The following is a 14,828-nucleotide window of genomic DNA, read 5'->3' as shown; positions in this document are numbered from 1 at the left end:
TCTAATGCTCCATCGGTATTTCAGTCCTTTATGCATGATATTTTCCGGGAGTATTTGGATAAATTTATGATTGTATATTTGGATGATATTTTGTTTTTTTCCGATGATTGGGAGACTCATGTGAAGCAGGTTAGGATGGTATTTCAGATTCTTCGTGCTAATACACTGTTTGTGAAGGGGTCTAAGTGCCTTTTTGGAGTTCAGAAGGTTTCTTTTCGGGGGTTCATTTTTTCTCCCTCGGCTATTGAAATGGACCCTGTTAAGGTCCAGGCTATTTATGATTGGACTCAGCCCACATCTGTGAAGAGCCTTCAGAAATTTTTGGGCTTTGCTAATTTTTATCGCCGCTTCATTGCTAATTTTTCTACTGTGGTTAAACCTCTGACCGATTTGACCAAGAAAGGTGCAGATGTGGTGAATTGGTCCTCTGCGGCTATGGAGGCCTTTCAGGAGCTTAAGCGTCGTTTTACTTCTGCCCCTGTGTTGCGTCAGCCAGATGTTTCTCTCCCTTTTCAGGTAGAGGTTGACGCTTCTGAGATTGGGGCAGGAGCTGTTCTGTCTCAGAGAAGCTCTGATGGCTCTGTGTTGAAGCCGTGTGCTTTCTTCTCCAGAAAGTTTTCGCCTGCTGAGCGTAATTATGATGTCGGCAATCGGGAGTTGTTGGCTATGAAGTGGGCATTCGAGGAGTGGCGACATTGGCTTGAGGGAGCCAAGCATCGTGTTGTGGTCTTGACCGACCATAAGAATCTGATTTACCTTGAGTCGGCCAAGCGCTTGAATCCTAGACAGGCTCGGTGGTCTTTGTTTTTCTCCCGTTTTGATTTTGTGGTCTCGTATCTTCCGGGATCTAAGAATGTGAAAGCTGATGCCTTGTCTAGGAGTTTTTTGCCTGATTCTCCTGGAGTCCGTGAGCCGGCTGGTATTCTCAAGGAGGGGGTGATTCTTTCTGCTATCTCCCCTGATTTGCGGCGGGTGCTTCAGGAGTTTCAGGCTGATAGACCCGACCGCTGTCCAGTGGGGAAACTGTTTGTTCCTGATAGATGGACTAATAAGGTGATTTCTGAGATCCATTGTTCGGTGTTGGCTGGTCATCCTGGGATCTCCATTGACCCTCCTGCTCCGGTGTTGGTTGAGGGGGAGCCCGAATATGTGGTGGAGAAGATTTTGGATTCTCGTCTTTCAAGGCGGAAACTTCAGTATCTGGTCAAGTGGAAGGGTTATGGCCAGGAGGATAACTCTTGGGTTTTTGCCTCCCATGTCCATGCTGCCGATTTGGTACGTGCTTTTCATTTGGCTCGTCCCGATCGGCCTGGGGGCTCTGGTGAGGGTTCGGTGACCCCTCCTCAAGGGGGGGGTACTGTTGTGAATTCCGTTCTTGGGCTCCATCCTGTGGTTGCGAATGGTATTTTTGGGACTTCTGCTCTTGGGCTCCCTCTGGTGGTTTCAAGTGGAACTTAGCAGCTGCGTTCACTAATCTGTTTCCTGGCCTTGTTATTTAACTGGGCTTTTGGCTTTAGTGGATGCCAGCTGCCAATGTATTTCCTGTGGATTCAGTCCTTTCTTGGAAGTTCTCTGTTGGCCAGTCCATTTTCAGCTTAAGATAAGTCTGCTACTTTTTGGGTGTTTCCCTGCTTATGACCTTCTGTTCAGTTCAATTTATGTCTCTTTTGTCCAGCTTGTCATTATGAATTATTCCGGCCAGTTGGAAGTTCTGGGGTCGCAGATTTGCCCCTCCACACCGTGAGTCGGTGTGGTGGTTATTTTTGTAAACTCTGCGTGGACTTTTAGTTTTTATACTGACCGCACAGCAACCTTTTCTATCTCTGTCTATTTAGATAGTATTGGCCTCCTTTGCTAAAAAATCTAGTTTCATTTCTGAGTTTGTCATTTCCCTCTCCACTCACCGTCAATATTTGTGGGGGGCTATCTTCCTTTGGGGGTTTCTCTGAGGCGAGATAGCTTTCCGTTTCCATCTTCAGGGGTAGCTAGTTCTTAGGCTGTGCAGAGGCGTCTAGGCAGAGTTAGGTACACTCCACGGCTATTTCTAGTGTTGGTGTTAGGAGTAGGGATTGCGGTCAGTAAAGTTACCACCTCCTCAGAGCTAGTCCTATTTTTGTTTTACCCACCAGGTCATTTCAGTACCGCTCCGTACCCACCAGGTCATAACAGGGTACTGTCTCCCGGTACAACCTTCCTCCTTCCCAGAACACCTTCTCCTTATCAGCCTCGGAGAAGCGCGTCCCGGCGAGTTGTCTCAAACTCTCTAGGCTCGCATCTGTGTGCAGAGCGGCCTGAAACTCCTGGCTAGGGGAAGCCAGAAGCGACGTCAGGGTCCCTTCCCCACGGGAGCCCTCTGGGACCTGCTCTGGGTCCACCTCTGGTTCAGTCATAATGATGACTGAGGAGGGTCCGGAAGGCAACCAGGTATCTGCATTCCGGGCACTCTGACTGCGGGTGACAGCAGCTACGTAGGCTGTCTCCCCGGGGGTTTCTACAGACCCATCAGCCGACGCTGCTATGGGCTCTACCTCCCCATCCACCCCCAACACTTCAGGGGCAGTGCTACTTATGGGCCAGTTACCTTCCTCGGTGGCACTGGTCAATTTCATGGCGTCACCTTTCTCACGGTTCCCATGCATCTCCCCATTTTCGGTAGCACCGACACTTGCCCCTGCTAGGGGTTCCTCAGCCATCTCACTCCACAGAGCGATTAGATCCGATACTTTGCCGGTATCGGCCGATACTTTCCGATACCAATACTTTCAAGTATCGGACGGTATCGCTCAACACTAGTCCCCAACAAAACATCAGTGGGCAAATTATCAGACAGCCCCACTTCCTTCACCCCGCTCCCAGCACCCCAATCAATATAAACCCGGGCCATTGGCAAGGGACAGCTGATGCCCCCAATCCCAGTGACAGTTAGGGTTTTCCCCGAAATGATTTCTTCAGGGGCCGCCAGGTCGGGTCGGATGAGGGTTCGTTCAGCCCCGGTGTCCTTGAGGCCTGTAGCAACATGGCCTCCCACAGTGACGTGCTGTACGTTGTCACACACCCTCCCAACCACACCACCCACCAAAATAACTGCTGCATTAGGCCCTGGGGCCTTGGCTGGGAGGTTCTTCTGCTTGTTTGGACAGAAGGTACTGATATGACCAGGCTGCCGGCAGTGGTAACACTGGCGAAGTTCGGTGGTAGGTCTGGTGCTGTTAGCCACGGGGACAGGACCTCTGGTGTGTTGGCTGGCAGGGGTACTGGCGTTGGTTGCAGGCTTACCCCCTCTCCAGCTGGCGGTGACTGGCTTCCGCACTTCCGATCTACGGTTGGCCTCATAGGCATTGGCAATCTGCGCTGCTTTCGTCACGTCTTTGGGTTCTCTGTCCATCACGAACTGTCGCACCTCAGCTGGGCAAAGATGGAAGAACTGGTCTTTGATCATCAGGTCTCGCAGCTGTGCAAAGGTGGTCACTGACAGTCCTTGGGTCCACTGGTCGAAGTGGGTCCCCAGTCCATGCACCACATCACTGTAACTGTCGTGTGGGCCACGTTGGAGGGTCCGGAACTTCTTACGGTACACCTCGGGTGTAAGCTGGTACTTGGCTATGAGGGCCTGCTTGATAGCCTCATAGTCACTATCTTGTTCTTGAGGGAGTGCAGCAAACGCCTCCAGAGCTTTGCCTCTCAGCCCTGGTGTCAGGTATCGTGCCCATTCTTGTGTAGGCAGCTGGTACTGCCTGCAGGCTTTCTCAAAGGCCCGCAGAAATGTGTCCAAGTCCCCATCCTTTTCCATAACAGGAAAGTGGTCAGGCCGGGGCTTCGGTATCTGAGCGTTGCTGGGCTCACGGCTGGACTGGGACAACCCCTGCATTTGCAGTTGGGCCATCTGCAGCTGGTACTCCTGCTCCGCTTGGGCCTCTCGCTCGGCTCGCTGGGCCTCTCGCTCGGCTCTCTCTGCCTCTCGCTGGGCCTCTCGCTCGGCTCTCTCTGCCTCTCGCTGGGCCTCTCGCTCGGCTCGCTCCTGGTATTGCTGGATCAGCTGCAGACGTCTCTCTAGGTCATCTGTGGAGCATTGTTGCAGAGCCAGCTGCAGGCGGAGGTCTGCGCTCCCCTGGTTGCCAGTAGGGCCCGTATTCAGTGGTTGGACCTCTGCTGCAGCACCATGTTCGCTGGTGCTGGCTTCTGCAGCCTCTGGGCTCTGTGACCTGGCTTGGTCTGCTTCAAATTGCATCAGTTCAGCGACCATTTGAGCCTTGTTCTTACCCTGGGGGTTCAGGCCATGGTACGTGCTTATCCCAGCAAGGGTGTCCTTCTTCTGCTGGGTGTACCAGGCTTCTCCTTTCGCAGCCATGGCTGCCAAATAAAAGGATAGAAAAACGAAGAGAAGGGAGGGGATAATTACCAGTACACACAATTGTCTCACAACTAATAAACACTGAGTTCGTTCTCCAAACTTATTTGCGCAGAGTCCCCGCAAGAACTTTCTGCAAGTTTTTAGTGAGAGGAATGATTGCTCAAACCAAATCACTAATGCTCGAATATCCCACTGCCTTGCCACCAATTTGTCACGATCCCTTAGCCGCTTCCACCAATGTGTCAGGGATCCACACCGTGACCGTCACCCCTACGTCACGGATCGGGGTGACATTAGGCCAACAGACGGCTATCACATGTGCAGGGGGCTTATCTTAGTTATCCCTCCACTGCCACAATGTGATAAAAAAAAAAACACACAAGGCTATTGACCTCTTAGTTTACAGCAGGGGCTTATTCTAGGTATCCCACTGCTCTTCCATATACCATGAACTGCAGGGATTTGTGTATATCCCGCTTACAGTACCACTTAAACCTTGCAGCTCTCTGGCGCCCCCCTTTCTGTCAGGTCAGATTAGGTACTGCACCTAGGGTAATTGGTCGCCAGAAAGGCTGCCTGCTATGTACTGGCTATTGGGCACGCTGCAGCGACGCGATGAACTACTCCCACTCAGGCAGGAACAATAATTATCAATGCCGCAGTCGCTGCAATGTCACCCAAAAGCCTGCACGGTAGTGCCGCCACCAGCTTCGATTAAACGGGTCCGAAGCTAACCCAAAACAGTAGCATAATTCCCTTCAGAAGGCTTAGGGTACGTTTTAGAACAGGAAGAACAAATCTGGTATATTAAATATTATACCCCATAAATGATTTTCAGGCAGTGTTTATAAAAGGTATATTTTACAAAGATGTTACAAATGAGACAATTGCAAATATGTACAAAGTAATTATGAAAATAAAAGGATTAAATGAGAAAAGGTACAACTCACATGTTCTCAGTTCATATCAGGCAAACACCATGCTGGTGGGCGGAGCTCCCAAAAATCCCAATGCATGAGGTACGGCTCTTCAGATCAGACTCCCATGTTCTTCCAGCAACAGACTGACTGCTGGAGTCCGGCCAAAACAGTTATAGCTCAGCTTGGTGACATCACCAAAAAGGGCTGGCTATCCCAGACCTTCCTACCTTTTCCATCTGACTAAGTGTAAGCTACATTTTCTAAGACTTGTAATTCCTCTACCGAACATGTCATAGTCCTAACAAAACCAGCATTCATCTTGTGTTATCGCTAGCATTCTAGGGAGATCAAATATGGCCTATTTGGGATGTATGTTTAAAGAGAAATCTGTTGTGAATTAGACTTTTTGGCTCCCTCTTGTGGTCACTAGTGATATGACTCTGGGATTGTCTTTCTTCACTTTGGCACTCACCTGGGCCGTTAGTCCAGGGGTGTTGCTATATTAACTTCCTGGATCCTTAGTCCAGTGCCTGGCATCGTTGTAATCAGATCCTTCTGTTTGCTCCTGTCCGCTGGTCCTGGTTTTTGCAAAATTAAGCTAAGTCTTGCTTTTTGGTTATTTAGGTTATTTGCTTTGCTTCTATTTTTGTCCAGCTTGTACTAAATGTGATTTCTGACCTTGCTGTAAGCTCTAGGGGTGCTGGTGTTCTCCCCCCGGCCGTTAGACGGTTCGGGGGTTCTTGAATATCCAGCGTGGATAATTTAATAGGGTTTTTTTGCTTACCATATAAGTCATCTTACTATATTCTGCTATTAGCTAGTGGGCCTCTCTTTGCTAAATACCTAGTTCATTCTTATGTTTGTCTTTTCCTCTTACCTCACCGTTATTATTTGTTGGGGGCTTGTATCCAACTTTTTGGGGTCTTATCTCTGGAGGCAAGAAAGGTCTTTCTTTTCCCTTCTAGGGTTAGTTAGTTCTCCGGCTGGCGCGAGACGTCTAGAACCAACGTAGGCACGTTCCCCGGCTACTTCTATTTGTGGTGCTAGGATTAGATATATGGTCAGCCCAGTTACCACTGCCCTATGAGCTGGTTTTTTGTGTTTGCAGACTTGGTTATTGTTTCTGAGACCCTCTGCCATTGGGGTCATAACAGTATGCCAGGCCAACATTGAATGTTTAATGCATTGCAGAAGTGGGATTATAAGAAAGGAAATTCTGAGGTTTTTTTTTTTTGGTTTTTTTTTCCTCTCTTCCTCCCCTTTACCTCGGAGTGGCTTGTGCTTGCTGCAGACATGAATGTCCAGACCTTGATTACAAGTGTGGACCAGCTTGCTGCTCGTGTGCAAGGCATACAAGATTTTGTTACCAGGAGTCCTTTGTCTGAACCTAAAATACCTATTCCTGAACTGTTTTCTGGAGATCGATTTAAGTTTAGGAATTTCAGGAATAATTGTAAATTGTTTCTATCTCTGAGACCCCGTTCATCTGGAGACTCAGCTCAGCAAGTTAAAATTGTTATCTCTTTTTTACGGGGCGACCCTCAGGATTGGGCCTTCTCGCTAGCGCCAGGAGATCCGGCATTGGCAAATATTGATGCGTTTTTTCTGGCGCTTGGATTGCTTTACGAGGAACCCAATCTTGAGGTTCAGGCAGAAAAAGCCTTGCTGGCTATTTCTCAGGGCCAGGATGAAGCTGAAGTGTATTGCCAAAAATTTCGGAAATGGTCCGTGCTTACTCAGTGGAATGAGTGCGCTCTGGCCGCAAATTTCAGAAATGGCCTTTCTGAAGCCATTAAGAATGTGATGGTGGGTTTCCCCATTCCTACAAGTCTAATGATTCCATGGCGCTGGCTATTCAAATTGACCGGCGTTTGCGGGAGCGCAAAACCGCTAATCCTCTGGTGGTGTTGTCTGAACAAGCACCTGATTTAATGCAATGTGATAGAATTCAGACTAGAAATGAGCGGAAAAATCATAGACGTCAGAATGGGTTGTGTTTTTACTGTGGTGATTCTACACATGTTATATCAGCATGCTCTAAACGCCTAACAAGGGTTGTTAGTCCTGTCGCCATTGGTAATTTGCAACCTAAATTTATTTTGTCTGTAACTTTAATTTGCTCATTGTCCTCTTACCCTGTTATGGCGTTTGTGGATTCAGGTGCTGCCCTGAGTCTTATGGATCTGTCATTCGCCAAGCGCTGTGGTTTTGTTCTTGAGCCGTTGGTTAATCCTATCCCTCTTAGAGGTATTGATGCTACGCCATTGGCGGAAAATAAACCGCAGTTTTGGACACAGGTAACCATGTGCATGACTCCTGAACATCGGGAGGTGATTCGTTTTCTTGTTCTGCATAAAATGCATGATTTGGTCGTTTTGGGTTTGCCATGGTTACAGACTCATAATCCAGTCTTGGATTGGAAGGCAATGTCTGTGTCAAGTTGGGGCTGTCAGGGTATTCATGGTGATTCCCCGCCGGTGTCTATTGCTTCCTCTACTCCTTCGGAAGTTCCTGAGTATTTGTCTGATTATCAGGATGTGTTCAGCGAGTCCAGGTCCAGTGCTCTGCCCCCTCATAGGGACTGTGACTGTGCCATAGATTTGATTCCAGGTAGCAAATTTCCTAAGGGTAGACTATTTAATCTGTCTGTACCTGAGCATACCGCAATGCGTTCGTATATCAAGGAATCTCTGGAGAAGGGGCATATCCGTCCATCCTCTTCCCCTCTTGGTGCGGGATTCTTTTTTGTGGCCAAGAAGGACGGATCTTTGAGACCTTGTATTGACTATCGGCTTTTGAATAAAATCACTGTTAAATTTCAGTATCCTTTGCCTCTGTTGTCAGACTTGTTTGCCCGAATTAAAGGTGCCAAGTGGTTCACCAAGATAGATCTTCGTGGTGCGTACAACCTTGTGCGCATTAAGCGAGGAGATGAATGGAAAACCGCGTTTAATACGCCCGAAGGTCATTTTGAGTACTTGGTGATGCCTTTTGGGCTCTCTAATGTTCCTTCAGTGTTTCAGTCCTTTATGCATGATATTTTCCGGAAGTATCTGGATAAATTTATGATCGTTTATCTGGATGATATTCTGTTTTTTTCTGATGACTGGGACTCGCATGTGGAGCAGGTCAGGATGGTGTTTCAGGTTTTGCGCGAGAATGCGTTGTTTGTTAAGGGCTCAAAGTGTCTCTTTGGAGTACAGAAGGTTCCCTTTTTGGGTTTATTTTTTCCCCTTCTGCGGTGGAGATGGACCCAGTCAAGGTCCGAGCTATTCATGATTGGACTCAGCCCACGTCAGTTAAGAGTCTTCAGAAGTTCTTGGGTTTTGCTAACTTCTATCGTCGTTTTATTGCTAATTTTTCTAGCATTGTTAAACCTTTGACGAATATGACCAAGAAAGGTTCTGATGTTGCTAACTGGGCTCCTGCAGCCGTGGAGGCTTTCCAGGAGTTGAAGCGCCGGTTTACTTCGGCGCCTGTTTTGTGCCAGCCTGATGTCTCACTTCCCTTTCAGGTTGAAGTGGATGCTTCTGAGATTGGGGCAGGGGCCGTTTTGTCGCAGAGAGGCCCTGGTTGCTCTGTGATGAGACCTTGTGCCTTTTTCTCTAGGAAGTTTTCGCCTGCTGAGCGGAATTATGATGTTGGCAATCGGGAGTTGTTGGCCATGAAGTGGGCATTTGAGGAGTGGCGTCATTGGCTCGAGGGTGCTAAGCATCGTGTGGTGGTCTTGACTGATCACAAAAATTTCATGTATCTCGAGTCTGCTAAACGCCTGAATCCTAGACAGGCCCGCTGGTCATTGTTTTTCTCCCGTTTTGACTTTGTGGTCTCGTATTTACCAGGTTCAAAGAATGTGAAGGCTGATGCTCTTTCAAGGAGCTTTTTGCCTGACTCTCCGGGAGTCGCAGAACCAGTTGGTATTCTTAAAGAGGGAGTTATCTTGTCAGCCATTTCTCCGGATTTGCGACGTGTGTTGCAGAGATTTCAGGCTGGGAGACCTGATTCTTGTCCACCTGACAGACTGTTTGTTCCTGATAAGTGGACCAGCAGAGTCATTTCCGAGGTTCATTCCTCGGTGTTGGCAGGGCATCCGGGAATTTTTGGCACCAGAGATCTGGTGGCTAGGTCCTTTTGGTGGCCTTCCTTGTCTCGGGATGTGCGGTCGTTTGTGCAGTCCTGTGGGACTTGTGCTCGGGCTAAACCTTGCTGTTCTCGTGCCAGCGGGTTGCTCTTGCAATGCCTGTCCCGAAGAGGCCTTGGACACACATTTCCATGGATTTCATTTCAGATCTTCCGGTTTCTCAGGGCATGTCTGTCATCTGGGTGGTATGTGATCGCTTTTCTAAGATGGTCCATTTGGTACCTTTGCCTAAGCTGCCTTCCTCTTCCGATCTGGTTCCTGTGTTCTTTCAGAATGTGGTTCGTTTACACGGCATTCCTGAGAATATTGTGTCTGACAGAGGATCCCAGTTTGTTTCCAGGTTCTGGCGATCCTTTTGTGCTAGGATGGGCATTGATTTGTCGTTTTCGTCTGCCTTTCATCCTCAGACTAATGGACAAACGGAGCGAACTAATCAGACTCTGGAGGCTTATTTGAGGTGTTTTGTTTCTGCGGATCAGGATGATTGGGTGACCTTCTTGCCGTTGGCTGAGTTTGCCCTTAATAATCGGGCTAGTTCCGCTACATTGGTTTCGCCTTTTTTCTGCAACTCTGGTTTCCATCCTCGTTTTTCCTCGGGACATGTGGAGCCTTCTGACTGTCCTGGGGTAGATTCTGTGGTGGATAGGTTGCAGCAGATCTGGAATCATGTGGTGGACAACTTAAAGTTGTCACAGGAGAAGGCTCAGCGTTTTGCCAACCGCCGCCGCGGTGTGGGTCCCCGACTTCGTGTTGGGGATTTGGTATGGCTGTCTTCTCGATTTGTTCCTATGAAGGTCTCCTCTCCTAAATTTAAGCCTCGCTTCATCGGTCCTTACAAGATATTGGAAATCCTTAATCCGGTGTCCTTTCGCTTGGATCTTCCGGTGTCGTTTTCCATTCACAACGTGTTCCATAGGTCTTTGTTGCGGCGGTACGTTGTGCCTGTGGTTCCTTCTGTTGAGCCTCCTGCTCCGGTGTTGGTTGAGGGCGAGTTGGAGTACGTGGTGGAGAAGATCTTGGATTCTCGTCTCTCCAGGCGGAGGCTTCAGTATCTGGTCAAGTGGAAGGGCTATGGTCAGGAGGATAATTCCTGGGTGGTTGCCTCTGATGTGCATGCGGCCGATTTAGTTCGTGCCTTTCACGCTGCTCATCCTGATCGCCCTGGTGGTCTTGGTGAGGGTTCGGTGACCCCTCCTTAAGGGGGGGGTACTGTTGTGAATTAGACTTTTTGGCTCCCTCTTGTGGTCACTAGTGATATGACTCTGGGATTGTCTTTCTTCACTTTGGCACTCACCTGGGCCGTTAGTCCAGGGGTGTTGCTATATTAACTTCCTGGATCCTTAGTCCAGTGCCTGGCATCATTGTAATCAGATCCTTCTGTTTGCTCCTGTCCGCTGGTCCTGGTTTTTGCAAAATTAAGCTAAGTCTTGCTTTTTGGTTATTTGGGTTATTTGCTTTGCTTCTATTTTTGTCCAGCTTGTACTAAATGTGATTTCTGACCTTGCTGTAAGCTCTAGGGGTGCTGGTGTTCTCCCCCCGGCCCTTAGACGGTTCGGGGGTTCTTGAATATCCAGCGTGGATATTTTAATAGGGTTTTTTGCTGACCATATAAGTCATCTTACTATATTCTGCTATTAGTTAGTGGGCCTCTCTTTGCTAAATACCTAGTTCATTCTTATGTTTGTCTTTTCCTCTTACCTCACCGTTATTATTTGTTGGGGGCTTGTATCCAACTTTTTGGGGTCTTATCTCTGGAGGCAAGAAAGGTCTTTCTTTTCCCTTCTAGGGTTAGTTAGTTCTCCGGCTGGCGCGAGACGTCTAGAACCAACGTAGGCACGTTCCCCGGCTACTTCTATTTGTGGTGCTAGGATTAGATATATGGTCAGCCCAGTTACCACTGCCCTATGAGCTGGTTTTTTGTGTTTGCAGACTTGGTTATTATTTCTGAGACCCTCTGCCATTGGGGTCATAACAGAAATCCCTACTTCTTTACCAGATGGAGTTAGAAACTCGTCTTTAGAGTGATGGATAGCTCCACCGAGGGGAAGTAAGAATATATATTTTTGTGTTCCCATCTTAAATGATTTGCCTAATATCTTACAAAAACCAAACAAAGAACTTTCATGGATTCTAGAAGTTTCTAGTCCAGTTATAGCTGGACCAGAGCTTACACGGCAGGAAATGCCGGTCGTAAATACCTTGGCTCTCATAAAACCCCCACACTCTCTGAGAAGGAAAGCTAAATCCTGAAGTAATGGGAAGGGGGGTTTTGAGCCCAGTATCTGCCATGTGTTCTTGGGGACCATGGTCAGAAGTGCAAAAATCCCTCAGCTGGTGCTAACAGGCAGGGAAACTAAACTTTTATTTCATACCATATCGTGACAGGGAGACAGACCCCAAAAGACTGCAGAGAAAGGGGGGGAGGACAGACCCCAAAAGACTGCAGAGAAAGGGGGGAGAGACAGACCCCAAAAGACTGCAGAGAAAGGTGGAGACAGACCCCAAAAGACTGCAGAGAAAGGGGGGACAGACAGACCATAAAAGACTGCAGAGAAAGGTGGAGAGACAGACCCCAAAAGGCTGCAGAGAAAGGTGGAGAGACAGACCCCAAAAGACTGTGGAGAAATGTGGAGAGACAGACCCCAAAAGACTGCAGAGAAAGGGGGGGCAGACAGACCCCAAAAGACTGCAGAGAAAGGGGGGACAGACAGACCATAAAAGACTGCAGAGAAAGGTGGAGAGACAGACCCCAAAAGACTGCAGAGAAAGGGGGAGAGACAGACCCCAAAAGACTGCAGAGAAAGGTGGAGGGACAGACCCCAAAAGACTGTAGAGAAATGTGGAGAGAGACCCCAAAAGACTGCAGAAAAAGGTGGAGAGACAGACCCCAAAAGACTGCAGAGAAAGGGGGGACAGACAGACCATAAAAGACTGCAGAGAAAGGTGGAGAGACAGACCCCAAAAGACTGCAGAGAAAGGGGGAGAGACAGACCCCAAAAGACTGCAGAGAAAGGTGGGAGAGACAGACCCAAAAGACTGCAGAGAAACATGGAGAGACAGCACCCAACAGACTGGAGAGAAAGGTGGGATAGACAGACTCCAAAAGACTGCAGAGAAAGGTGGGAGAGACAAACACCAAAAGACTGCAGAGAAAGGTGGAGAGACAGACCCCAAAAGACTGCAGAGAAAGGAGAGACAGACCCCAAAAGACTGCAGAGAAAGGGGGAGAGACAGACCCCAAAAGACTGCAGAGAAAGGAGGAGAGACAGACTGTCACAGTTCACAGGGAGGATATCTTCATCATCCCCACCACTCACACCAGTTTGTCACGAACCGGGGTTGTTTGGTTGCCCCTGGTCCTTTCTGAAGGGGATTTATCTATATCCCACGTCCCAGTTCCGGTTTGGAACTTTCAGCTCTCTGGTGCCCCCTTACCCTCAGGTCAGACACGGTACTGCACCTAGGGTAATTAGTCGCCAGAAAGGCTGCCTGCTATGTACTGGCTATTGGGCACACTGCAGTGAGGGCAATATAACTACTTCCACTCAGGTGGGAACAATTATCAATGCTGTCCGTCGCTACAAAGCCTCCCAAACGCACAGGACAAATTCCGCTGCCAACAGCTCCAATTTCTTAATTAATAACGGGTCTGGAGCCAACCCAAATTAGTAGCGTAATTCACTTCAGAGGATGTGACCGTACGTTATAGAAGAGACACCAAAATGATATCCCTAACAAGGCCATGAAGGTATAACCATAACAAAATACCAAAGAGAAACACCCTCACACAAGAGCCAAAAAAAATTATAAAAGTATATAAGTTTTATTAATACATATAAGACAAGATAAAAACAACAGTAAAGGTACTCAGGGCAGTAACCACCAGTGGTTATATAGTATATAGTATATAAAGATATTATAAAGAAGACCAGTATCGTATGTACAAACAAAAATGGGATTAAAGTTGAAAAAACGCTTACATTTCGTTCAGATCATTTCATCTCCTGGTTGCCCATGTGCTCAGGAGACACATCAAGATGCATGTCACACATCTGTATAGCAGCTAGACCCCGGACAAAAGACTCTGGAAGACTGCTGCTTCACTTGGGGCTGAATCCTCCCCTTTCTCACAGCCGTGACTGACCATTTTTATACCTAGCTCGCTGTATGAACTTCGAACACAAACGACACCATGATCAGGATGTGCACCACGTCGGGGATTCTTTTAAGTGTAAACATGGCATAGTTACACGACCCGCTTGTGGAGAAACCCGCTCCTTGCGCTCGTTGGGTTTAGCTCCTAGCGATTTCCGTGAGCTGTAGATCTCTCTATGGACATTCAGAATATATAATCCTTATATCTCTAGCCGAGATCGGTGCCAATATATATAACTTTAAAAGAACAATAGAATCCCATGCTTTCTGTACCAGTTTTGGCTGGTATTCGGTGGGAGGGGGGAATGAGGAGTTTAAGGAGACCTGCTTTCGCAGCTCAAAGCCATAAAAATTCTTGAAGGGGGGAAATGAGGGGTTTAAGATTACACACGCAGGCTCAGGAAACTGCAGCTGAGGGCTCTGTATGTGTAATTGAAGTAGTCAGAACTTCTTCCTATTTCCTGACACAGACCCCAAAAGACTGCAGAGAAAGGTGGAGAGACAGACCCAAAAAGACTGCAGAGAAAGGTGGTCCTACAAAATATTGACTCGTGCTGAATACTAATGCTCAGCACAATTGTCATATCTATAGTTTTACAATAATTAGTACACCCCGTATCATTTCCTTGTTACTTTGTGTCAGAGGAAATCCCAATAATATACATTTATGTTTGTTGCTGTAATATGGAAAAGTTCAAGGGGTGTGAAGACTTTTTCAGGTGTTTTCATAGCTATATATATATTCCTACACTCCTCCCCTTATTGTATAATGGCACGGCCTTCTCACTCATTACGTGACTTCTGCTCTCTGGGATCATCACTGTCATCATCCTCGTTGCAGATGGCGGACCACATGTGCAGAACTTGTCCTCCCGCGGTGGCCGCCGTCCACTCCCGGCTCCAGGATCTGAAGGACCAATGGCTACTGCTTAAGGAGGCAGCCACCAATCAGAGTTGCGAGGTTGGCGGGGCTAGCGCTCTGCAGGAGTTTAATAAGAAGGCGGATGAGCTGGAGATGTGGATGAGGCAGCAGGTGAGATCACGGGATCGGCTCCCGCCCAGGGTGTGGCAGTGATGTGTGTGGCCGCAGCATTTCCCGTGTGGTCGGGGAGTCGCAGCGATGTGTGTGGCCGCAGCATTTCCCGTGTGGTCGTGGAGTCACCGTGATGTGTGTGGCCGCAGCATTTCCCGTGTGGTCGGGGAGTCGCCGCGATGTGTGTGGCCGCAGCATTGCCCGTGTGGTCGTGGAGTCACCGTGATG

The 14,828-nt window shown here is 48.2% G+C and overlaps 1 protein-coding gene across 5 annotated transcripts in view; it reads left to right on the top strand.

The window, feature by feature from the left end:
- LOC143804151 (uncharacterized) overlaps positions 1-14,828 on the top strand; it is a 142,480-nt gene that overhangs the window by 17,601 nt on the left and 110,051 nt on the right. For all 5 annotated transcript variants that reach the window (XR_013220986.1, XM_077281949.1, XM_077281947.1 and 2 more), the window contains exon 6: positions 14,409-14,600. Coding sequence is in view for 4 of the 5 variants with exons in the window: in XM_077281949.1 (XP_077138064.1) it covers positions 14,409-14,600 (192 nt within the window). In the remaining variant the exon portion in view is untranslated. The remainder of the gene's footprint in view (positions 1-14,408; positions 14,601-14,828) is intronic.

This window comes from Ranitomeya variabilis, chromosome 2 (genome assembly GCF_051348905.1).
Source record: "Ranitomeya variabilis isolate aRanVar5 chromosome 2, aRanVar5.hap1, whole genome shotgun sequence".
NCBI classification, from domain to species: domain Eukaryota; kingdom Metazoa; phylum Chordata; class Amphibia; order Anura; family Dendrobatidae; genus Ranitomeya; species Ranitomeya variabilis.
Note: the sequence above shows the minus strand (reverse complement) of the source record. Positions and strands in the feature narration are given on the sequence as shown.